This window comes from Crocodylus siamensis, chromosome 8, assembly GCF_052110815.1.
Source record: "Crocodylus siamensis isolate JL-2025a chromosome 8, ASM5211081v1, whole genome shotgun sequence".
NCBI classification, from domain to species: domain Eukaryota; kingdom Metazoa; phylum Chordata; order Crocodylia; family Crocodylidae; genus Crocodylus; species Crocodylus siamensis.
In genome coordinates, this window is record NC_143402.1 from 44,629,550 (window position 1) to 44,654,495 (window position 24,946).

General features: G+C 48.5%; 2 protein-coding genes and 1 long non-coding RNA gene across 3 annotated transcripts in view; 2 read left to right on the plus strand and 1 right to left on the minus strand.

The window, feature by feature from the left end:
- The first annotated feature begins 11,049 nt into the window (after nt 1–11,049).
- SMIM9 (small integral membrane protein 9) lies at nt 11,050–15,741 on the plus strand. Its single transcript, XM_090058949.1, has 3 exons — nt 11,050–12,287; nt 13,483–13,612; nt 14,903–15,741. The coding sequence occupies exons 1-3, from the start codon at nt 11,897–11,899 to the stop codon at nt 14,916–14,918; spliced, it is 537 nt and encodes a 178-aa protein (XP_089915075.1). The 5' UTR covers nt 11,050–11,896; the 3' UTR covers nt 14,919–15,741.
- Nucleotides 13,607–18,256, minus strand: LOC149858378 (uncharacterized). The gene is made up of 3 exons (XR_016443716.1): nt 16,919–18,256; nt 15,731–15,891; nt 13,607–13,834 (listed from the first exon to the last, which is right to left on the minus strand). It is a non-coding gene; the product is annotated as an uncharacterized LOC149858378 (long non-coding RNA).
- Nucleotides 18,257–18,465: 209 nt separating this feature from the next.
- Nucleotides 18,466–24,946, plus strand: part of MPP1 (MAGUK p55 scaffold protein 1) — a 40,607-nt gene continuing 34,126 nt past the window's right edge. The window contains exon 1 of the mRNA XM_090058948.1: nt 18,466–18,717. Coding sequence (XP_089915074.1) covers nt 18,616–18,717 — 102 coding nt within the window. The 5' untranslated portion in view covers nt 18,466–18,615. The remainder of the gene's footprint in view (nt 18,718–24,946) is intronic.

A 24,946-nucleotide genomic window follows, 5' to 3' on the forward strand; every position in this document is an offset into this window, starting at 1 on the left:
CCCTGCAAACATAGTCCACACACTGTGTAGAGTCCAAACTACCTTCTCTTGGAGTTTGGCTTTATCATCAAAGCAACAATAAGATAACATCAGCTCTCACCTTCTTCACTCCCTTGTCTGCTCACTGGGGCTCCTCACACTGGACTACTCAGCCCATACCCAATATCTTCTCCCCCTTGAGGCTCTGCCACGCCCCCTTTACCCAATTGGGATTATCAGTCACCTCCACTAGTGACTCAGCAGAGCACATTTAACCCTTTCCCAGAGGAACTGAAACCAACTAACAGACAGTAATACACCATGAAAAAAATTCACAGAAGGCTTGTGCAGCTAAAACTAACTACTCTGATGATCAGATGGTGATTATAGCACGGTTCCTTTGTTTTAAGTGTAGATGTCACCCAGCATCAATGACCCAAAGAGGAGGGGAGTTCAGGATGAGTGGTTGCTGCTCAAGGGAGCGATCCTGGATGCACAAGCAAAGTCTGTCCCATCTCGGAGGAAAGACAGCAAAAGGGCACAGCAGTCCCCTTGGCTCTGTAGGGAACTAGCAGACCTCCTGCATCTAAAAAGAAAGATCTACAAAGGATGGAGGACTGGATCCACCCCCAAGGAGGAATATTCTGCACTGGTCCGGACCTGCAGGGAGCGAACCAGGAGAGCCAAGGCTGCGACTGAACTCCAACTAGCTACAAGTATCAAGGACAATAAAAAGTCCTTTTTTTAGATATGTGGGGAGCTGGAGGAAAAGCAAGGGCAACATTGGACCCCTGCTAAACCAGATGGGACAACTGACAACCAACGTCCAGGAAAAAGCCAACTGGCTAAATGGGTATTTTGTGTCGGTTTTTCACCAGTCCCATTATGGGACGGAAAGGGTGTGGGAGATTCCTTATCCTCCATCAGTGCTGATCTTGTGAAGGAACACGTTGAGAGGCTGGATACCTTCAAGTCAGCCGGCTCTGACAGTCTACATCCCAGGGTACTCAAGGAGCTGTCTAGCATCATAGTTCATCCCCTGGCACCGATCTTCGAGAACTCCTGGCACTCTGGTAAGGTGCCTGAAGATTGGAAGAAGGCCAATGTGGTGCCTATCTTCAAAAAAGGGAGGAAAGTGGATCCAGCAAACTACAGGCCCATCAGCCTGACCTCTATCCCAAGGAAGGTCTTAGAAAAGATTATCAAAGAGACCATTCTTAGCAGACTGGCTGATGGCAACATCCTGAGGGATAGCCAGCATGGGTTTGTTGCAGGTAGGTCTTGCTTGACCAATCTTATTTCCTTTTACAACCAGATGACCTATCACCTGGACAAGGCTGAAGAGATTGATGTCCTATATCTTGACTTCAAAAAAGCCTTTGATCTGGTATCCCATGATCACCTCCTAGCGAAACTGGCCATCTGCAGCCTCGGCTTCGCCATGGTCCGCTGGCTGGGGAACTGGCTCCATGGTCGGACCCAGAGGGTGGTGGTTGATGGAAGTCAATCATCGTGGTGCGCTGTGACCAGTGGGGTCCCTCAAGGCTCTGTCCTTGGGCCAGCACTATTCAACATCTTCATTAATGATGTGGACATTGGTATTAGAAGCGGACTGGCCAAGTTTGCCAACAACACCAAACTTTGGGGTAAAACATCCACACCTGAGGACAGAAGGGCAATCCAGGATGACTTGGACAGGCTCAGCAAACAGGCGGACGAGAATCTGATGGTGTTTAACACTGAAAAATGCAAGGTTCTCCACCTTGGGAGGAAAAACCTGCAGCATCCTAATAGGCTCAGCTGTGCTACAGTGGCTAGCACTACGGATGAAAGGGACTTGGGGGTCATGATTGACCACATGATGAACATGAGCCATCAATGTGATGCTGCAGCTAGTAAAATGAGCAAACTGCTGGCTTGCATCCATAACTGCTTCTCAAGCAAGTCCCAGGACGTCATTCTCCCCTTGTACTTGGCCTTGGTGAGGCCACAGCTGGAGTACTGCATCCAGTTTTGGGCTCCTCAATTCAAGAAGGATGTGGAGAAGCTTGAGAGAGTCCATAGGAGAGCCATACGTATGGTCAGAGGTCAGGAAAACAGACCTTATGATGAGAGGCTGAGAGCAATGGGGTTTTTTAGCCTGAAAAAGTGCAGGCTCAGGGGTGATCTGGTGGCTGCCTATAAGTTTATCAGGGGTGTTCACCAGGATCTGGGGGAACGTCTGTTCACCAGAATGCCCTAAGGGATGACAAGGTCAAATGGTATCAAATTTCTCCATGACTGTTTCAGGCTGGACATAAGGAAGAACTTCTTTACTGTCCAAGCCCCCAAGGTTTGGAAAAGACTGCTGCTGGAGGTGGTTCAAACATCTACTTTGAACACCTTCAAGAGAAATTTGGATGTTTATCTTGCTGGGATCCTATGATCCCTGCTGACTTCCTGCCCCTGGGGTAGGGGGCTGGACTCGATGATCTCCCGAGGTCCCTTCCAGCCCTAATGTCTATGCAATCTATGACCTTCCCTTTTTCCTCTCCCCCTCCTCTCTCAGAAACCACTCTCCTCTCCACTTGGTATTTACTAGGGGTGCTTTTTCCATGCATAAAAAATAGAAAATGCCTAAATTACTCAGCCATTGCTCAAGCTGAATCAGATGAAAATGAAAATGATCTTACAGAGGAAGGATGGTAAAGGCCAGACTCTACCCAGATGGCATCATACTTGCTTTCAGAGCTTAAAACAAATCTGGGCTCTCAGTACTGAAGGCCATTGCCTTCAGGGAAAACCACATACAAGCCCTGACTCCCTGGACAAAGACAATCATCATCAGCAAAATATTTATATTCACCAATCTATTTGGGGAAAAATATGTAAGTGGGATCCTTGGATAAGGTTGCTGGCTCTGAGTTTCATTTGTAGTTTCTCAGTTGATCCCAGATGTCCTTTCTCCTTCTCATGCCAATGTTATTTCAGGATATCAGTGACTCTTTCCAATAAGCCTGATTTTTCAAGGGTGGCACTTTTCTGCTTTGCTCCATCAGGACCTGACAGTAGTAAGCATTAGAGCTGGTCAATAAATGATTTTCTTTCCTGTGAAAAATGTCAATGAAGGCAAATATATTTTGTCTAATATTTCTTTGTAGTTTGTTAGATGTTTACTAAAAAAACAAACCTAGTAACCAAAAATTCACAAAACCCTAAATTTCAGTTTTTGGATATAGTCAACAATCTTGATGAAAATGGAATATACATTGGTTAAAATGTCATTTAATCAACAAGGCAACCCAATCCATTACCCTCTTTAAGATACTTTCCAATAAGTATGACCAGGTTCAGCAACATGAGTGAAAACCATGTAAAGGAAGATTGGATATCATGGGGATAGGTACCTTGGGAAGTCATAGGCCAGTGGCATTAGAGTAGCTAGGATTGAAGTTTTGGAAAAAGATGTGGCTTCTCCTTTCTTTCTGAGTTATTTGCAGGATGAAAAGGTTGGAGAGCTTTCAACATTGCACTCAATGAACAATTCCAGGAGGTGAGTGATGGCTTACCAGCAAGGCTTCCATCATCAACCCACAGTCTGGGATCACTGCAGCTTGGGAAGAGTTTTTTTTCTAGCCAGCTACAGAGTTGGGAGGAAGAGGGAAGCACTGTGGGTTCAGGGGCTAAAGTAAAGGGTAGCAGTATGGTGGGAATATGCCCTTACCTCAGTATGCCAAATTTGCAAAGCTTTCCAGTGGTTCCCCCTCTTCTGTCCAGCTTGGCCCTCCCCTGGAACTTCCCCTCCTCTTTGGATGCCAAAGTGAGAGCACCTGTTCTGTTTCAGTCTACTTTATCCACAGGCACATATGTGAGTGGGTCTGTGATGTGAAGGGGAATGGCACTGATGTCACAAAAGCAGCAGAGTTCCATGTAGCAAGTGTAGAATCCAGAATGGGAGAAAATTCCTGGATGAGATCTGTGTGTGCATGAACATCCTACGTGTTTCCTCTGAGGCTGAGATATAGTGGCTTGGCCATCACCTGGAACCAGAAGCTTCATTTGTTCTCCTCTGGTTTGGGCTCACTGACTTTGGCTTGCCAGTTGTGGTGAGTATCTTTTAATTTACTTGGTCTAGAGATATTTTTATGAAGTTGTTGAGTCACTGGTATTTTAGGGAGGGTAACCATCCTTGCTGTGCAATATGATGCTCTTGTTTTTCCCTGGTAAAAGAAACACAGCTGTAACATAGAATTATGTGGGGATGGCTGGCTGGGTGGATGTGGATGTTCACAGTGTGTGTGTGTGTGTTGTGCACAGGCATATGACAATGATTTTGGGGGGCCTATAAATAAAGCTTTCTAGAAGGCATGCCTAGGTAGAAGCCAGGACTTTGCCAGAGAGCCAATGACTTGCCTTGAGGAGAGTAAAACAAAGCTGGAAGGAGGTTTGTCTCAACAGACAATTTTCCACTCTTGCTGCTGAGTGATTAATGGGCTGTGCTGAGTAAATAACATGCAATGATAAGTGCTTTCCTGACAGTGCAACCAGCTCCAAGGCACAAAGAACCAGGACCATGAAAGGGCGTCATCTTCAGAACCTAGCAACACTATCAAGCATGCCGGGGCTAAAAATTAGATCCACCAGCTGGTGGATGAACACATGACAGCTGTCCTCTCCCCTAGCACGCCATTCTTGTGATCAGTCAGCAGGGGATTGAAATACAAGAATCGGATTCTCCAGACACCTCTGGGGGCCAGGTTGATGTATATTTTAATGGAAATATAGGGTATGCCGTAGTTGATCAGATCATCAATTCATTAGGCCTGCAGTCATGGCCAGCTGATATCTAAATCTACAGATGAAGGGAAAATGAAAGCATAATGCATCCACTCCATTTTGCATTGCTGTATGCACAGGGCTGGAAGAATCTTTCCTTGCTGGCATTTGCAGTGATTAGATTACAGCCTGAAGCAGGAGATCTAATTACCCTTTAGCTTAATCCCATCACTGCAACAGGACTGATCATAGAAACAAGATGGTGAAACCAAGGAGTGGTTCCTCAAGCTCATCATAGCAAACAACTCCCTTCTTCTCCCCCTCCCCTCCCCCCAGTTTGTGTTGCTGGTAACTTGGGTCTTAATTTTATCAATGCTGTCATTAAAGGAACTGTATTCAAGATCAGAATCAGGATGGACAGCTAAGGAGAAGTTAAATCAGAGGTCCCAGGAGTGTCCTTTATACAGTAATTGATTAGGCTCCAAGGACTCTAAACATCTGTCTGGGGCTGGGAAGCCATTCTATCTATCTTTTATTTTAGGGATAGGAGAACAAACATTGCTGCCTTCAGGCCCCTCAAGGTGAATCTGTTCAAAGTTGCTGCATCAGAGAGACATTGTGAATGCAGGGGCTGAAACTGGCAGGGTGTTAGGATCTAGCAGGATGGACCCTCTCACCTCAACAAACCAGCAGGGGAAGAGAAATCCTATCTGCAGGGCCCCATGCTGCATGGAAAGGAGAATGGGCAAGAGAATCCAGAAACTTGCAATGCCTGTAATTGACCCTGAAGCCCTCAACAGCTGGTTCGAACGGGGGATGTGGCCTACTTTATTGACAGGTGCATATTCCAAGGAGCCAGCTCAATACAATACAGCTGTGTACCTATGCTGTTATAGCCTTGAGTTCCCACCTCAGTAGAGCTTCATTGAGCTCTGGAAAAATCATCTGGAAAAGGGTGAGAAGGCCAAAGAGTTGTTTTTTGCTTGAGAGATGGCACTGACTAGTATCAAAGGGGCAGCATTCTAAAATAAAAAAGGGCTTAGTCCATCTGTCTGTCCGTCTGTAATGCTCTGGAAGCACTCCGGTTACCGAAACAACCAATCAAAGTGCTCCAAGAGCATTATGGACAGGAGGTGGCGGTGACACGGTGGAGCGCTGCCGTGATAGCGGATGGAGGGGGTGGGGTGGAGGGGTGGGAGTTCTGGCAGAGGGGGATGGAAGGGATGGTGGGGCAAGCTTCCTCCTCACTACCTGCTCCTGGGAGGTGGTGATGGGGGGGGTGTGTGTGTGTGTGTGGGGGGGGGGGGTAAGGGTTAGGGTTAGAATTAGGGTTAGCAAGTTTCCCCCTCCATTCCTGCTGTCATTCTTGATGGGCAATTCACTAGTTTTGGGATAAGGATTAATAGGGACTCCTTCAGAGGTCAGGTCAGCCTGCTTAGTGCTCCCAGCCTCCTCCTTCACCACTGGTGCGTCCTTGAGCTTGGATTTGTCTGTGATTCATGAGCTAGGTCTCTTGGGCTGTAGGGATAGTGAGATACTGCATTTTGAAAGGGAAGTCACATTCTCCTCTACAAGCAAGTGAAGCGCCTTTTGGATTTGCCCTGCTCAGACCATGAATTGTTGTCCTTGCCCTGGGCACTGAGATTTTAAAGTATTATGAGGAAGGATATTTAAAAAACTATTAACCAGGCACAAAGCAGATGCACCCCATTGCTGGTGATTGGGGTGCTTTGGGAGTGGGAACTGGGAATTCCACCAGGCCTGTTAGATAGGAATCAGGCTGCAAACAACAAGGGAATCTTAAATAAACCAGCGGTCCTTGTCCAGTCATGAGCCCTAGAGATGACTTGGGGATGTTTTCCAGCTGCCCGGAAGCAGGCAAATTAGTTGCCTCTGAGTAACTGCTCTGTAAAGACCGATTGCAGGCCTTTACAGGCTCCACAGATTCATAAAAGCCTTTACAGGCTCCACTGTTAGTTTCCAGAATTGTCTCCTTTAATTTGTCTTCCTGTAAGGGAATGGAGACAACCCCTAGATTCCCCTTGTGCAATTGTCGTTGAGGTTCCCTTTCTGTCACACCAATGTTTTGGTAGGGCTCTTTGATGGAGGGAAGTCATCATTGCTTCATTGACTTCAGTGAAATGGTATAGAGTGGCAGGTCCACACCCACTGGGGATCTGACCCAGAGCCAGCTGTACACCTAACCTGAACAGTACTGAGCATTTTACTTTGGTAGACTGTTTTTCATGTAAAATCAGCAGGAACTAACTCCTTTGACAGCTGGCATAATCTAATCATGCCTACTATAGTATGTAATACCCAGTGGTATGGGGTACCTGTTAGTAGGTCATCTCAAGAAATAACACTTGGTAGGGATTGTTTCACTTGGAAGGTCCTCTGAGATATCAGATCTCAGCTATTGAGGAGTGGCCTTGATCTGTTTGTTTGTGCAGATCCATGCCCCAGTTTCTCTATTTTCTTCTATTCTAACCTCTTGCTGCCTCTCCTTCCTCTTATTTCATATGACTTGGGGTTACCCATGAAAGTTACTCACCAGCCTAAAGTAATCATACCAGCAATCATACCTTCAAATCTTCTGCATTGACTGCACTGGTGATGGATATTGGCACTACGGTTTGGCATAAATTGGCCACAGAATGCTAACTTCAGTGCACAAAGAGCACAGAGGCACCATGGCTGGATTATGATGGTGGGGGGCCCTAAGATAGGGGTTCCCAACCTTTCTATGTTGTAGCCCAGCAAACTGTGGACCGGAAACGGCTGTGGCCCAGCAAACTGTGGACCACCACATGGAGACCCCTGGAACACAGGTAAAGATACCTCCACCCCCCTGAGCAAGGGGGTGGGCCCAAACCTCAACCATGGCTGCCATAGGCCCTGCAGTAGGAGTCACGGCCTCTCCGCCTGGCTCTGCAGGGCTGTGGTTTGCCAGTTTGCAGTCACTTCCGGTGTCGGCTGCAAGAACTTGGGGTGCTTCCCTTGGCCTGGTGCACAAATAGTGGTCTCTCTCAGTCAGCCAGACCAAGGGGACACAAAGACATGCCCCTCTCCTTCTCCCAGCCAGTTCACCATGCTTAGAACGATGGAGAACTTTATTAATTACAGGGAGTAGGTTTGGGGTAGGGTACAGGATAGAGCAATATCAAAGAATAATCTTAGAGCAAACAGTGTGTCTAGGTAGCCATTGATCACACAACTGCTGTACTACACATGGGCGACTGGTGTCACCTTAGTCAGTGGGGGGCACGTGCCCCCCCCAGTGGCCAGCAACGGGGGGGGGGTCCCCCTGTGGGTGATCGCACCAAGCAGGAAGCAGCTGCAGCACTCCCAGAGGTGGCTGTGGTGCTTCATCCAGCGCTCCCACTCACCTGCCTGTGTTCTCAGGGGGGGCACCAGTGCTCCTGCCTGCTCCCCCTGCCTGTCGCCAGGAATAGCCAACACTTCACGAACTGGAGCTTCCTTAGCTTGTGTCTAAATCCAGCACTGAGAGGCACAGAGGCTGTTACATCATCCCTATCCCTGTGTGCCAGCAAAGGGGACACAGTCTTATCTTTGAAACATCCTACATAAGTTAATGCCACTTTAGGCTGTTTTGTGCCTTGCTGGAGGGTGTGGTTGGTCTGATCCAGGATCAGGCAAGAACAAAGATCACCTTGGAGACTCACTCCCAAGCTCCAGCAGGAGGCTGAGGATATGGACTGTTGTGTCAGTACAATAGAGTCACTCTGGATATTGCCTGTGTATGTGCCATTATGATCCTGCCAGAAATCCAGCTGATCTGCTGAGTGGTTTTCTGTCATTTAGCTTTCTTTTCCTGCACCTAAACTAATCTGTTATTCTTTGAATATTTGAAAAGCATCCCATAGCCACTGAAATGAACTACAATACACTTTTCTACTGCAATACAGAGTTCTGATTATAAAGGAAATTTATTTTCCACATAAAAATGGAAATGGAAAATCAGGGCAAAAATGTCTGAAGAGTTATGATGAGGCAAGTCACAGGAATGTAGAAACAAAAGGGAAAACCTCAGATCCTCACACTCTTAGAAGCCCCCTGGAGGCACAGGAAACTAAAAGTTTGTGGGATATGCTTACCTGGTCCTAGAAGACATGCAGGATATCTAGCTTTCAGTGGTCATAGCACAGTGCACACATAACCCAGCCAGCTTTAAATGCATCAGCTTAGGTACCAAGAGCAGTCTAGATGCAGCAGGTTAGAACTTAGTGGGCATGTCTACATGTGCCCCAACAATGCTGTTGCTGCTGTGCCATTGTAGTCTCCCGTGCCGTTCACCTGTGTGTTGAGTCCGTTGGGTCTTTTCTGGTTTTGTCATTGTTTAGGAAAGACACAGGTTTGTTACTGGGCTGACTTTTGGTCAGTTTCCCAGGGGGTCTTGTCTGCCACGTCTTTGTTGGAAATTATTTTAATTGGGAGGAAGATGGTCTACCCTGCCTCCTCTGGTGCCTTCTTTCAGTTGTCCTGATTGTCCTTCTTGCTTGGGGCTCTGCCTCCCCTATACCCCACCTGACACCAACCAAAGCTGTCACTTCCTGGGTCACTGGCACTGGTATTGCATGCACTTTGGTGTTTTGGCCTTCTTAATTTATGATGGTGGGAGCTGGATGTTGCTTTGTCCAAGTGTTTCTACCACTCCTTTATCATGTTTATGCATCTTCTAGACCCCGGGTTGTACTGCCCCCAGTGTCCCTCTCTCACTTCTGGTTTTATACATGTCATGGGTCAGACCTGCACACATCCTCATCCTATCTGGCCCTTCTGGGATCCAATCTGAGTTGTCAGTGTCTGCCTTCCACGGTATTCCTTCAGGTAAGTTATCGAAACTTCCCTGGCTCTGTTCCTTTAAGGAAACCCCTCCCTGGGGCAACCACTACATCCCTACAGAGGGACTCTGCTCCTGTTCCAGCTCCGGCTTCTCTTTGCCAGTTGGGAACCTCTCTTCCAGTTCCTCCCACTGGTCTCCCACTGGGTTTTTTATACTGGCCTCTGGGGTCTGGACAGCAAATTGACCCCAGCACACTGCTATAAAGCATGCCTATGCCGATGTGGGAGCCAGGAACGTAGGATCGGGTAAGGGGGAAGCCACACCTGCAGGCAGACCCCAGACAAATGTGAAAGGAAAAAACTCACCTACTGCAGGGCTTCGAGGGAGCGAAGAAGCGTGCTGGGGAGAGTCATCACGCAGTTCATCAGCCGTGCTCATCTACAGCTGAGACTGGGTGATGTCATCGGGAGGCACTACCCAGCGGGGATAAAAGCCAGCCCCGAGAGTGCAGGAATGGGTACACCAAGAACAAAGAGCATGGCAGGGAGCCGCTGCGGCGGAGGTTCCCGTTGTCAGCAGGGAGCCAAAGAACTGGCAGGGGGTAGATTGGCTGCAGCAGTTGAGACTGCAAGCCCTCCCCACACTGGAAAGAAGCAGCACTGGCTGCAAACAGGAGAGCCAGTGCAGAGACAGGCGGTGGCAGGAGCTGTAGCAACTACTGCTGGGAGTGACAAGCTCAGGAGCGAGCTGGAGGGGCCGGTGGAGAAACTGGTGGCGGTGGCAGTGGGACCCACCAAGCACAGCAGTGACGGGTGGAGTGGAGACGCTGAGCTAAAGAGGGCTCGGGCAGGAGCCAAAGGACATCCCGACTAGGGTGGGAGCATGGGTCCCAGCCCAGGGGACGTGCTTGCTGAAGGCACTGGGAGGAGTGGAGTTGGCAAGCCTACAGCACTAGGGCTTCTCCCCCCCATTCCTTTCTCCCTTTTTTCCCTTATTGTGTTTCCCTCTCACTCTTTTGTTCCCACTTGGTCTTTGTTGTGCTTGGTTTAGGGGTCCTCACTGCAGGGCTTGTTTTGTGTCATTGGTGTAATTTTTTTTAGTTTTCTTTCTTCCTTGTTCTGTTTTCTTTTCCTGCCCAGTGTGGGTTGACTCAGCACTTTCCACTGGGTTCTGGGAGGCTAGGGACCCTGATGGAGGATTGTGGGTGTATTGTAAACACGGCGGTGGTCAGAGGCTTCTTCCTGAAACATCCGGAGCCACAGGAGAATGTCTCAGAAGATGGGACATCTCGAATCCTCCAGACCCAGGTGGAACCTCAGACATTCTTCTGCGATGAAGGGAACATAGTTTCCAAGGAGATCATCCTCCAAGGGTCAGCTGTAAAGAGATCCTGCAGCCTGTCTTAGAGGGTGGCACACGGCCAGGGTGTAGGGGAGGTTGGAGCCCAGCAGACACTCACCAAGGCACGTGACGACTCCCTCAAAGGAGACCCTCTTCACTGAAGATCCATCCGAAGTCATGGCAGGTGAGTTTGGGAGCCACTCCAAAGGTGATTGTAGGACCCTCCGCGGCCTACATGAGGGTACTTGGCACACAAGACCATCTGCCCGTGCAAAGGTGGCACGAGAACAGATCATTGAGCAGAGATGGGCACATTTCTTTTTTTTCTTTTACCGTGGCAGTCCCGTCTGCCATGGTTTCACTTTTGCCACATTCCTGTTCCAGTGCAACGTCCTGCCGGCTTCATTCTTCACCCAGCCTGAGGTAAGTCTTTTTCACAGCCATCATTTAGTACTTCCTGGCAGCACACAGTTATTTAGCAGCTATGTCATCATAGTGACACGGTATAGGACTGCACAGCTGCCAGCCGTCCGTGTGACCAGAGGACAAGATGGCATTCCACTGATGCTCCTGTAGGAACGGGACTGAATCCTAACGCTGGATGTAGGCCCCTGTAAACAGCAGGGATGTTGGGATCCTGACTTTCTACCTCAGGTCTGTCTGTCCACACATTCAGAATCTTTCCAAGTATCTGGCTCTGAACAGGCAGAGATCCTCTGAAATGCGCCTGAAATAGCTTCTGACTTGCTAGCCAAAGCCTAGGGAACCCAGCATTTTCTAATGTGCTCCCCTGATTTGCACCCACCTTGCATACATCAGCACTCCAAACAGATGTTCCATGTAGAGCTGAGTATTATTTGGGCCTGATCCTAAGCCCACAGCAATTGATAGCCAGGGTCTCTTTGTTTCCATGGACTGTCGGTCAGATCCTTTGTGTATGGTAACTTCAGTTCCTCTTAGTTTCACACCTATTTTGTTGCATTAATTCAGGGAAGGGGTGAGAAAAATGTGGGCATGGGTAGCAGTGAGTCTTTTCCCACCGTAACAAACACTCGTTCAAACTTTTCAGGCTGCTGTGGTTCATGGATCCCCAAAGACCAAGAGGAGGTGCGTGAGGGGCTTGTTTTTCAAACAGGGGAGGAGGAACCAGCTCCCTGTGTGAGAAGTTACCCTGCAGCAATGGCAGCACTATGGCTGAAGGCTGCCTTTCCTTTGCTAGTCTGTCTGGTTGTTTCTGCCTTCTCTGATTCCAACACTGAAAGTGTCTTCCTGTCCTCCACCCACCGGATTTTGGGGATCCAACGACGGGGGGTGCAGAAAGTGGTGCTGAGGAGACTTCTGGCTCTCCAGGAGACGAGCAAAGAGATTCCCCCTGCCACGGAGGAGAGACAAGAAGAAATCCGGCGTAAGTAGCCCAAGCAGCAGCTGAATACACTCAACAGAACAATCTGCCATGTCCTGTAGAAACCAATTCTCTCTGTCCAACTCTGCACCCTGGAAGTAGGGTATAGTACTGGCAGATCCACTGGAAATACTAGTAGATTACATATCTTTTACCCTCTCCCATCACATGGTGTCTAGGCTATGAACGCTGAGGTAAGTGATGGATGTGATGCTCCTTGGTCTCTTTGAATGAATTGTGTGCTGAAGAAAGGTGCTCCATGCTCAGGACTATGGCCACAGGTATGGTATTTTTGTGGACATATCAATAACTTCAGTCTCTGGTGCTGTAAATCACAGGATTTACAGCACCAGAGACTGAAGTTCTCAGTGAGTCCACAAAAATACCAGAACTGTGGTTATGGTCTTGAGCATAAGCCCACAGGACTGATCTAAGAAGAACCACTCTTGAAGGGTGGGAAGGGACTTTGGACCCTGTGAGCTATTTCATTCTAAGATACTTTGATAAAGTTACCCCACAAAGAGCTAAATTAGTGTCAGTGGGACTTAGGGACTTTGTGATGTGCACTAAGACACTTTCATAGCCAGCTTCTCCAGCCCCAACCATGCCAAAGGGTGAACAAATATTTCAAGAGGGCAGAGCATAATTACTTGACTGCTGTCACACTACCATCTTTTGCATTTGTACAAAAGGCTCAGTATTCAGTATTCTCAGTGCTCTCTGCTTCCTTTGCACAGAAGCTGAAGCCTGAAGTAATTTGTATTGAGGATGTTGACTTTAGACTTATTTCCTTCTTTAGCTGTTGTCCCTTAAATCTGCAAAGGACAGTCACAAGGTGTGGGAAATGAAAAGGAAAGTTTATTCTTAGCTTTAACACTTAAATGATCTGGGATCAACAAAGAAGATGGGAAAGGGATCGTGTTACATTGTTCATGCTTCCATGTAAATGACTGACTTAACAAGAAGTGACCCTAGGACTTTCCAAATGTACCCTTATGAAAAGTCTCAGAGATACCAGAGGATCAGGCAAGGGAGAATCAGTATTGGATATTATTGGGTCTCTTATATACAGCAAGGCAGATAAATTATCCCTTCTACAAAGGAGATCCTTGTAGCACAGTTCACTTAACTATATCTAGAATCCTTCTTCCCACAGTGCCTTGTTCCCTTCACTGAGTAGAATATGTTCCCTCTGCAGGAGTCCGCCGATCTTGGCTCTCAGAGTACATGAATGACCTCTGGTCCCACGTCCGCGAGACCTTCCCACGGTCGGCTCTGTATGCATTCCCCATTGCCTTGGGGCTCATGCTTGTTCTCTGCTCTATCACGTAAGTGTCTATGTAACCCGCAGTTCAGTGTTTATGAAGCAGCTCCCTCCATGCCCAGTCCACATAGGAGATGGTTTGCTTACACTCCTACTTCCAAGATTTAATCCTTCAGTTTACATTGTTTTCAGTCTGGTTCTTAGCCGTGACCAAGATGGTGGTCATCACACGTGGACTGCATCACTTAGCAGGTGGTGTATGGCATGGCATAGTTGGGATACGTACCTATAGTGTTAGATGATACAAATAATGCTTTTACATTCACCTTTCCTACAAAGTAGTTTTGTGGAATGGCATGCCAGAGGAATTTTCCCTATGCTATCACTTGTAGATCCAGTAAGTATAGCCTCTCGTGTGCTCAATGATCTTGCTAAACCAAGAAATCTCAATAGGCAAAACTCTCTTTTCCTTCTCTTTCTATTTAAGCAATTACTTTTCTTTCAGTCATCATGTTGAGTTGCCGTGACCTTTCTCTTTTTCCTTAGGATATGTTTTCTTGTGCAGTCTGCTATGTTATAGGTAGAATCAACACTGTATGTTTTGATTCATGATGTGCCCTGTGCTTTTAAAACAAAGTAGTCCTTCAGAGAAATATATACAAGAAAAAGTCTTCTCAGTTTATGAAGTGCTTCATTAAGCCTCTGGGTGTGGTAAAAAGTATTAACTTACAAATAATGTTCACAAAATTTGGACATGAATTTTCCAAAAGGTTGGGAATTTTCAGATTTGGGTTTTGAGTTAAATACATACATTTTATGGATTATTTTTTATATAAAGAGCAATAGTTCTAATTACCAAAGAAAAGACTGGGGCCCTCTTACTGGACCATGGTAGACATATCCATCACTCCCCGCTGTAGAAGTTTCTGCTGAGATGGGAGGAAGAACTAATTTCCTTTCTTTGAAAAAATCAATTTGTGGGAACTGAGGCTTTGAATACCTGCTATACCACACCCAGGCCTTCCAGGAATACTTTTGCTGTATTTAGGAGTGCTTTTTGTTCTCTGGGAAGTGTCCTTGATAACTTCATGAAAGAGTATGGTCCAGTGTTCCTGAGAGAAGTGCAACTCAAATTTGCCTTCTCTGCCAAATCCCCAAACTAAACTTCTCAGTACTTTGTTTTTTTCAGTGTCGCCAGCTAGAAGCAGCTTTATCCCACCAAGCAAGAGAAAGTTGTAGTTACAGCAAGTTGGGTCTTATTTTCATTTTCTTTTCCTTTCTTGGTCCCCAGCATGTTCTCACCTGATTTTCCACTTACTGACATGTTATTCTGCCTCCTGCTTTTGTTTTTCAGGGTTCTCATGGAGTGAGAAAACCAAAGGAACTGCAAGGCGTATCTATGTCTTCTCTAGGGTTTGTGTGGCCCAGCCCAATGAAATGTCCCTCAGAAGTTCCAGGAGTACACGTGAGCTGTTCCTGGTTTTTCACACATATCAGGTTGACCAGCACTGTTTCTTTCTTCCTGTTTAAACTGCTGATTTTGTACGAATGAAGAAAATGTACACTGAACATCCAGATCAGATTATTTATTGCTCTGATTTATTCCCTTTCTGATGTTTTGCTATCAGTATGTATTGAGTTAAACTAGCAAAATGACTTGGCAGCTGATCTTCCTTTGGGAGTATTATCAATACATATACTTTCAAATAATACCCATAGCCATGCAATATTCCTTAATAGAGGCATGTCATACTGACATTTGGTTTCAGCCACTTCGGATAGACTCCTGGTATGTAAAGAGGAAAACTCCTTGCAAGCATTACTCTGCACTGAGAAAGAACCTCACACAAGTCTATAACATAGAATCAATCATTCATGTTAAATGGATTTATTCCTAAAGGATTCATTTTTTTGCTTAATGGGATAAAACTTTCCTCACAGCATTTCCAAGTTGTGGTATGAGGCTGTCCCTGTGTGCTACACTGACCTGAGGGACTTCCTTATACTAGCATTTATGTCACAGTAGGGGCTAGGAATTCCATCCGAGGCCAAGTTTCTGTTGTACTAGACACACGGCAAACCTTGTAAACTTTTCAGGACAGTCACTATCTTTCACTTTCTGGATAGACAAAACAGACAATGAAAGCGGGCAAAAAGAAACACAGAGAGGTAAATGACTTACATGAAATCAGTGATAGATCCCAGAGTAGGACAAATGTCTTCTGGCTCTGTCTAACACCCAGTCCATCTGGTAAAATGGCTGCCAGCATTGTGCAAGCTGATACATGTGACAGACCAAGAAGCATGAAGGTCCCATCTGCTTATGAAGAGCTGAATATGCATCTAGGGACAGGGATGAAACAAAACTGAATGCCTCCAAACTTCTCAGCTCAGCAATTTTGATCTCTGGACTGGGCCACACCAAGCGCCTGATTCTCTGATCTAGACTTTGGGTCCCACTTTTGTAGTTGCCATATACAGTCTAAGACCCTTTATATATGAAAGGTACAGAGCATGGGGCTTACTCTGTTTTGGTCTCCTACTCCACAATTTGGATTGCTAAAACTGGTAGATTTTTCATTGGTGGAGTGAAGTGAGACCTACCCACCACTTATCTTGATGGTTGTTGCTTGTTTAGAACACAATACCTTTGGAACATCACATCTGATCAGTATCACAATTTCAAGGATTGTTTCAGGGATCAATAGGCAGCCTTATGGATTTGGGGGAGGAAGACAGAAAAGGGGAAAAGGGAAATGCAGAGCCCATTGCATTTGCTTAGCACACTCAAAACTGCAGTCAGATCTGCAATGGTCTATAGAGCAAAGACACAGCAGATAACATGGTCCAGCATGACTTCATCCTTCATCTCCATTTGGCCCATCCAGCTGATGGAATTTAGCGTTGACCTCTTCAAATGAGCTGCTTCACAGACAGGCCGAAATAAAAGAAGCTCCTGATAAGTGTATCTATTATTTATGTGAAATCTGCTGTCTGAGAGGTTTTGCCCATTCTGGTCTAAGGCGAGATTGAATTTTATTAGTAGATGTTAACAGTTATGAACCAAAAAGATGACAAAGCCAGTAGGGAAATACAGAGTGCTTGAGCAAGGGACTAACATAAGAGGGATAGGGATGGGGAAGAGGAGGGGAACGCAACTAGGTTACAGAAAATACAATGTTAGCCAACGAAGCAGAGAGCTCCCCCGCTCCACTCCCCACCCACCTTCCCAGCGCCGCTGTGCCTCCCCAGCGCCCCACCTGTGCGCAGGGGCTGCGTGGGAGAAGCACGTTGATCCTCTGTGCTGTGGGGGAAGCGGAGGGAGGGGGTTTGCAATGCTAAGAGAGAAAGAAGATAGATAAACACAAACCTGTACAATGGTCCACGATGATGGAGAGAGTAGGTTGGAGAACGTTTCTTAGTCCATATAGAGTCTCATCGTGGGGGTCCTCTTTGGGTGGAGCAGGGTGGTTTGTTGTTGAAGATTCCTCTCAAAGTCCATCAGGCGCAGAGAGGGGTTCAGGCGGTCCTCTCTGGGTCTGGTCCAGTGGCAGTTGGTCTGGCAGCGTTGGTGTACTGGCGGTGGCCCGTGATGTGCTCTACGTAGGACCTGCAGATCGTGCTGGACACCATGAGGCAGCACATCAGCTTGGCATAGCGATGGGAGATGCTGCAGGCACGCAGGATGCTCTCGTTGCTGCGGCCCCAGGCTCCGAGCGGTCCCACGACGGGCGCGCTCTGCCAGCCTCAGGTTCCACTGCTCTGTTCTCAGCCAAGTAGCAATCTTGCTTCCCAGCACCTTGTCAGACGTGTCTCATGTCGGTATCACCCCTCCTTGTGCCCCTTGTCCATAAGCACTAGCATCTGGGTCTAATTAGGAGTTTTGAAACATGGGCAAGATAAAAGGGGAGCAACTGCTTGCAAGGGAAATGGGGAAGACATCCACTGTCTGAATGAGAAGTGAGCTTCCTGTCTCCAAGTTCCTTTCAAAGTATGACCAGTGCTTAGACCAAAACTGAGTAAAACTGGCCTGAGGTCACCAATCCACTTGTCACAATGAATGCTCTGAGCAAAGTCCAAGGGTGACAATCTTTGATCACTATCCAGTTGGTATGGATTTCAATATATAGTGAAATCTTGGTCTCATTGAATTTAAGAGCAAAATTCCCACCCATTTCAGTGGTATCTGGATTTCACCCTCAGCGATGGGAATCTCAAGAGGCTGCTGCTGTGAGGCCTGGGGCTGATCAGGACTGTCAGGATGGTGATGTGGGTGGAGTGGCAGTGCTGCACGGTTACCTGATAAGCAGTGGGAGGCTGTGGGCACAGGGGTCACCTCCTGAAGGTGTGAGCAGGGCACCCACTGCCCAGGGCCTCCTGGCACTTGACAGGTTGTTTCAGGGTGGGAGTTTGGATTGCACCACAAGATAACTGGATGCAATGTTTTCGGACAGGTTCCTAGACTGCCCTCACTGTACCAGCCCATGCCCACTGCCAGCCGGTCCTCTGTGCAGCGGGAAGCTGGACCGTTTCTGACACCCTTCTTGCCAGTCAGAAGTTGGCCCGCTTCAAGCCGAGGCAGCTGGGGTGCAGGGGGAGGTGCGGATCCGTACTAGGGAGGGCTTGGGACTTGCTGTCCAGCGGGGGCTGGCACCTGTACGGGCTCCACTTTCCAACCGGGGTCCCACTGTGCGGTTCGCTGGGCAGAACAAAGAGGCCGCCCTGGCCCCCGCTCGTTGGGGAGCGCCCGACACCGCCCCGCGCAGGCGGGGCCCTGGGGCGGCGCAGGGGGCGGGCGCGGGGCACGTCTCGGCCGGGCCGGGCCGGGAGCGGCAGCGACCACGCGCCGCCCCCGTCAGGGCCCCGCCGCCGCCGGCCGGGGCGCTCCGCTCAGCTGCGCGCCGGCCCCCGCCCCCCCTGCCGCGGGCGGGGCGAGGGCGTGGCCGGGGCGGGGCGGGCCAGCCGCCTGCCCGCAGCGCGGCTCCGGCCTTCCGCCCCGCGCTCTGCCGCGGCAGCTCCTTCCCCGCGGCGCAGCCCGGCCCGAGGCGGCGGCGGCCGGAGCTCAGCATGACCCTGAAGTGGAGCCGCAGTGACAGCGTGAGCAGCATGCGCACGGCGCTGTCCGACCTCTACCTGGAGCACCTGCTGCAGCACCGGCCCAAGCCTGAGGTAGGCGGCGCGGGGGCGCCAGGCCGCCTCCTCCCTGCCCTGCAGGACCCGCGCGGGGTCGGTGCTCGGCGCTGCCGGCCCGCGGTTCCCAGCCCCTCCAGGCACCTCCCCGAGCTGGGAGGGAGCCAGGCCCCTGGCATCCCATGTGACAGGGACAGGCCAAGGGGGACCCCAGCGATCCCGGCGCCCCCGTCTGCTTGGTGACGCTCCAGAGCATCCACCCCGGGCCCGGCCCGAGTTAGGGAGAGCGAGCAAGAGCCCCAGAGCAGACCGGCTGTTGCCAAAGGGCAGAAAGGGGGGTCTTTTGTGGGGTGGCCTCCTCACAGGTCTCCCCAGGCAGAGGGCTGGGTGTGCAGACAGGCGAGGGTCCCCCCAGCAGCCAGCCCCTTCTTCGGTGAGGGAGCCAACAGCTCCCCCGTGGTGCAGGCTGGGCGCTTGCTAGCCCTGCGGGGAGAAAGGGCTTCCATTCCTTTTGCTTTGGCTGGGATGTTGCTGTGGCACTTGGGCTAGCAGGTTTTCACAGACCCTTGGGGCACTGATGACAGGCTTGCTTCGCTGTTGGGATGAATGCATTTGGGTTTCATACCAGGCAGCCTAGAAAAAAGCCCCACAGCAGAGGGGACATTACCGTAGGTCCTCAGCTGCAGCATCCTGGTTTGTGTGTTGGGCTAGTGCCTCAGCTGCTAACTTCACTGGGACAGAGTCAAAGACACTAAGAAGTTTAATGTTCAGTTGTAGTCAGTCCTGGGTTACCATCTTTGTTCTTCCCTGCCACTGGCAAAGCTGGCTTGGAAAGGTACAGGGCTGGGAGCTAGGACACCCCGGTCTTTTCTTAGTCTCTTTGTAAGCTTTCGAACAAATCTTTGTACCTGTCTGTGCCTCAGTTTCTCCATCTGTATGACAAAAGAGTAAACATTGCCCCCTCTCCACTTTGAGATCCTCAGCTGGAAGGCACTATATTGTTATTGCCAAGTGTCATGTTGTTGCTGCTGCTGCTGCTGCTCTCTCTTCTCTCTCTTTTTTTTTTTTTTTTAATTTTTCGTGTTCCCAGCCAAATCAAGTCCAAATCCGTGAGTCAGTCCAGAACCATAAGTGGCCCTACTACTGGCAAACATCGTCCACGCCTACCAGGAGCTTCAGATGTTTCCAATATCTTTTGGTGGGGATCCTATGTACAGGCCCAAGTCTGGGGGCATGGGGTTTGGATGCCCTCGTGTTTCGCTTGCCCTCAGCCATATGGCTGCAGGGGCAAGCTAGGGAAGAGCTTCCCATTTCCATAAAGTGGGCTTAAAGCCTCAACACCTCAGCAGGTACTGAACCATGCTAGAAGAGTAGTTATCCCCCAGGTGCTTAAGAAAAACTGCTTTCATGGACCCAGATACATGGTGTTTCTCCTGCCAGTCATGATTCTGATTTGCCCCATCCTTCCCTTCTCAGACAGCTTCCTCATTATATCGAAGTTTTCCATAAGGTCACCAGATGGCTCCAGCTGCCTTTGCTGACGGGGCAGGGTTATGGCTACTCTTGGTAACACCCAGGGGACTGGTGCGTGAGACACCTGTTCATTCTTCTGCCATGCCCTCCTCTGCCCCATCTCCTGAGCTGGCAGGGATGGTGATGCTACTTTTCATGCCGGTATACATCTGGAGTGACTCTTGATAGTTTACAAGACTATGGCATGGTTGCCTGCAACATCAAGAGATTGGATTAGAGCCGCTCCCCACAAAGTCCCTTTCAGTTACTCTGAACCGCTCCCTGGCTGTTGAGGGAGCAGTGCTGACTAGGCATAGAGAGGGCTGAATTCAGCTCCTGCTAGAAGGACCATTTTGGGGTGAGGGTATGTTTCCAGCTGGGTTGGTAGAGGCCTGGTAGCCACCTTTAAAATAGTCCCTATTCTGTTTACCTATCACTGTCCTTGTACCATGCATAAATGAGTGTCCACAGTAGGTGGAGGGGAATTTGAAGCTACTAGGAAGGAAAAAAGATTTGTTATCTGACTCAGTCTGGGTAGGGAGGGGATAGCAATCTGGGAGTTTCAGAATCAAATTAAAGAGAAGCTCTTTTTTGGTTTTGCTGCAAAGTTGTGGCTGGTCTGAGCTGGAACTGCCTGTCATGTGAGCTGATTCAGCAACTGAGCAACCTCAGGAAGCAAGTCCACAGATCAGCCCGGCGGAGATGTGACAACAGATTTTCAGCCCTAGGAGAATGGGGCATTGCTGTTGCCTTCCTCAGTGAGAGTTCTTATTGTGTGGCAGGCTTCATATCTAGCAGCAAGGGGCAGGGTAGTCATTCAGAAAAGTACTATCTATATTGTGTCCCATTGCTTAAAGGGACCATGTCACCAGCTGGTGCACATTGGGGCTCTCTAATGCAGCTGGCAGCAATTTACAGCACCTGGGGATCCAGCCCTTGTTTCAGCAGTGTCCAGGAGGTGATGAAAGCATTTAGCATTCAGGCTACACACACCCAGGGTTGGGCTGTTACATAGATATGCTGCTTTTTTTTTTTTTTTAAACTCACAAGCACAGGGAGGAAAGCAGGAGTCAAGATTGAAACTTTTGTTCTTAACCCACCCTGTTGTGCAGTAGAAACTGGCAAGAAGCACTGCCCCACACCACATGTGCTGACACAGCAACCTTTTAGCCAGTACTCTGGAGTTGCTTATTTTTTGTGGTTTAGATCTGGCACCATGATGAAAACTCTTTAAAAAATGTCTGAAATGTGTATGGAAGATGGCATTTGTACATCTAAGACAAATCAAAGTAAATCCCTCTAGCTGCCCAGAGTGGGTGCTGATTGTTGTTGTTCATCATTCCACTGAAATCAGTCAAACATCTGCTGAGGATCTGCCCCCAGTCTCTCCTGCTCAGTATAAGGATATCATTACAGCAGCAATGGGCTGAGAGTGACACAGGGGTCATGCACTTGGTCTGGTGAAATCAGAAACAGTCATGTGTAGTGGGAAGGTAAAACATAAGCAGCTGGGCTCCCAGTGGGCAGGGATGGCACAGGGCTGTATTGTTTTTGTAGGTTTAAAGAAACCTAGAGAAGGCTGAGTGTGAATGGCTTGTTACAGCATTCCCTTGTCAGGTCCTGCAGACTCCAGGTGATAGAAAGTTCCTTGTTCATTAGATGACGCTAGGTCTGACAGTAACACCTGACATGCTTCTCCATTTATGGAGGGATGTGCATCTATCCCTGTTCTACCCCTGGGTCGAATGGAGTGAGTGGTATTCTTCCTACTCACCTTTTATTTTGCCTGGACTCCCAACCCTCTGAGAAGGGGACAGGGCTATTGCTCTAAAAAATAACCCAGAATCTTCTTCCTCATTTCTCCCTTCTCTCTAGCTTTGAGATGCATGTATTTCTGTGAATCTGCCCACAGTCATGGTCTTTTAATGAAGGCCTGGTGTCTATTCCCACCTCTGACACTGGTTTATACTGAGTGACTTTGGATCAGTTGTCTCCCTGTACCTCAGTTTCCTCCTCTTTACAACAGTGCTTCTTTTGCTGTTAGGGAGGCCTGCCTGCAGTTCAGCACGTTAGTGCATGAGCTGTTAATGTTTGCTTATGTGGGTTCCCGTTCTGACTGGAGACACAGGAGGAATAAATAGGGCTTTAGAAGTTCAGCATTGCCCTTGTGTTATCGGAACCTTGGGGGAGGTCTGGCATTGATACAGTGGGGGATGTCACAGCTCTGGATCGTGGAGCATTGGCAGAGCTGGGTGAGTTATGAGCGTACATCAGCCTCTTCACCTGCTGGTAGCCAACATTGTTGGCTCCCTCTGGCTGATGCTCCAGAAAGGCTTGGGTGTTTTGGGAGCCTAGGTCCCATTGAAAACCAGCAGGACAGAGGCTCCAAGTCACTAGTTCCCTGACAGCAATATCAGCTCTTGTCTTGCTGTGAGCAAAGCAGCCATTTTTCCTCTTGCACTGAGCAACAGATCCTGCCCTTCTATGCTGCAATGCTCCAAGCCTCTGAGGGGCCTGGTCTTGGCCTCTGTGTTTCTTTGACCTGATACGTATTTTGGCACAGCTGTTCTTGGATGTCTGTCCCAGCTGTATGGGCAGCACAGAATGAGCAGTCCCCAGGGTGCCTTTACCCCTGAACATAGGAGTTGGAGTTTCAAGGGCACAGGCTGACTTGGAAAAAGTGACCCTGAGTAAAGTAGGCATTGGAGCACATCTTCCCCTTCCTGTTTCATGGCAGGGACATTAGAGTTTTCATTTGACTTTTGGACCAGGATAATGACTTTTAAAAAGATCTTAACTGCTGTTAAATGAGCTGTCCTGTTAATGTTTGATATCTTTATGAGTATCAGCACTCTGCAGGAGCTGTGCAGAGGCTTGGCTAGAGTCATGGCCTTGCCTGCCTTAGCTTGGAGCTGCTCAAAGATGTTTTTACCTACATTTTACGTTATTCTGAAATTTTCAATGAGTCCCCCCCCCCAACTTTTTTCCTCTGATCTGGGCTCAGCCCATTTTAGAAATAAGAGCCACTGGCAAAATTCAGGTTAGGAGTTCAAATCTTTCCAGCTCTGGCAATAGCATCTGATGGCTGATCTGTATTTTAAAGTCACTGGGGCTCCTGAGGGTATTTGTTTTGCTTGGTGGCTTAGCAAACCCACCCTTCCTTTTTCCCTGGAGATGTTGAACCCGCGGTGAGAACAGAATTATTCTTGTTCAAAGGCGTCTGAACACAGAGCTTCTCCCTTGCTTTGCAGCCCCATAAAATTGGGTCAAGGTCCCTTCCCTTGCCTCTTCCCCACCCCCCATTCCCTTCCCCATACAATCCTACCACTGACAGGCAAAGCACAGCATGGTTTGTCTGCAGAGCTCCATTAAAGACTGCCTCAGCCACCCATTCTGTGGCTATTCCTTTTAACCTCAGGAGCTCCCCTGGCCTGGAGGAAGGAATGGTCAGTCCTAACCTGAGCCCTGCACTTGGCAGGATGTGACCCTGAGCTCTGACCTTGCTTGGGCCCTGCACTCCTTCTCAGACTGCAATAACCCTTGTTATCTCTGCCTGAATTCTGCTGAGCTGGCTCTCAGATGTGTCTGCACTTGGGCTGTGCACTCTTTGAACCCTCCTGCAGATGTTTCCTGCCCCTCAGAAGGATTGCAGAGTAGTGTGTCATCAGCACGCTCTGCCAAACCGTCATCATGACTCAAAGAACTGACAGGTCACAGGGCAAACAAGGCCAGCGCTTAAAAACAACAAGGCAGCTGCCGGGTGTCTGCTAGACAGGATGTTTCCAGGATGCCCACTTATAGGCACACCAGGTAAGCACATAACTCATGCAGCTGCATTTCACCATGTCAGACCCAGTGGGTTACCCATGCTTTCTCTGCATCCATTATCTGTATAACAATTAATTGCACAAACGGTTTAAATGTGCAGCATCTTTCAGCCTTGCTGGCTGCTTAACTGTACTCCTGTTAACTGCACCAGAACCAGTGCAGGGAAGCTGCTGTCAAAGGGCAGCTATCAGAAGCCTTAAAAGGAGGGAATCTAGTTGCTTTCAGGGCTGCTATCTCCTCTCCTTTTCAATGCTTCTGCTACCAGGCAGGCCCTTTGGCAATTAGAAGTCTTGAAAATGAGGGCAGGTGAGTTAGTTGTGGAGTGACTAATACCACAGCATGGGCTCCATCAGCATTGTTAACATTGGTGTATGCTCCACTTTGCCTTTTCCAGTCCCAGGGCTATGCACTTTACTCAAATACCCAGAACACACTAAGCAGGCTATGGCACTGCCCATATAATCCTGACCTCATGAGCTATGGTATAGCCTTGGGTATGACCCTATGGTGCTTGTGTTACAGAGTTATTACTATCAAGCCTGGGCATCCAAAATATGAGTCAAGCTCCCAGATCAAGAGAGCAGCTTCAGAGTAACGAAATGTAACAAAATTCAACATAATTGGAGGGCTTTTTACTTGTCGCCTTTTTTTTTTTTTAAAGACTTCAAGGGGGTCACACTTGAATCTCTCTCAGCAACTGCAGTGATAAAAGATTGTCATTTAATCCCCAGACTCCAGAAGTTGGGGTTTTATGAAAGACACCTAATAGTGCAGGATATGTGAACAAGTTATAAAAGCTGGTGACAGTGACTTCCTCCATGTTACAGATATTTGTTAGCCTAGATCTCATTGCTTTCTCCTCACCTGAAATCAGGTCTGGGGAACCAGGTTAATTTTAAGACTGTGCATAAGGTGCATAATGAGCTTG

Bases quoted from the DNA above. Each gene is read 5' to 3' on its own strand.
- SMIM9 (XM_090058949.1), top strand. From the start codon at position 11,897: ATGGGTAGCAGTGAGTCTTTTCCCACCGTAACAAACACTCGTTCAAAC. The intron at 12,288-13,482 runs GTAAGTAGCCCA...TTCCCTCTGCAG, and splicing joins GAGACAAGAAGAAATCCGGC to GAGTCCGCCGATCTTGGCTC.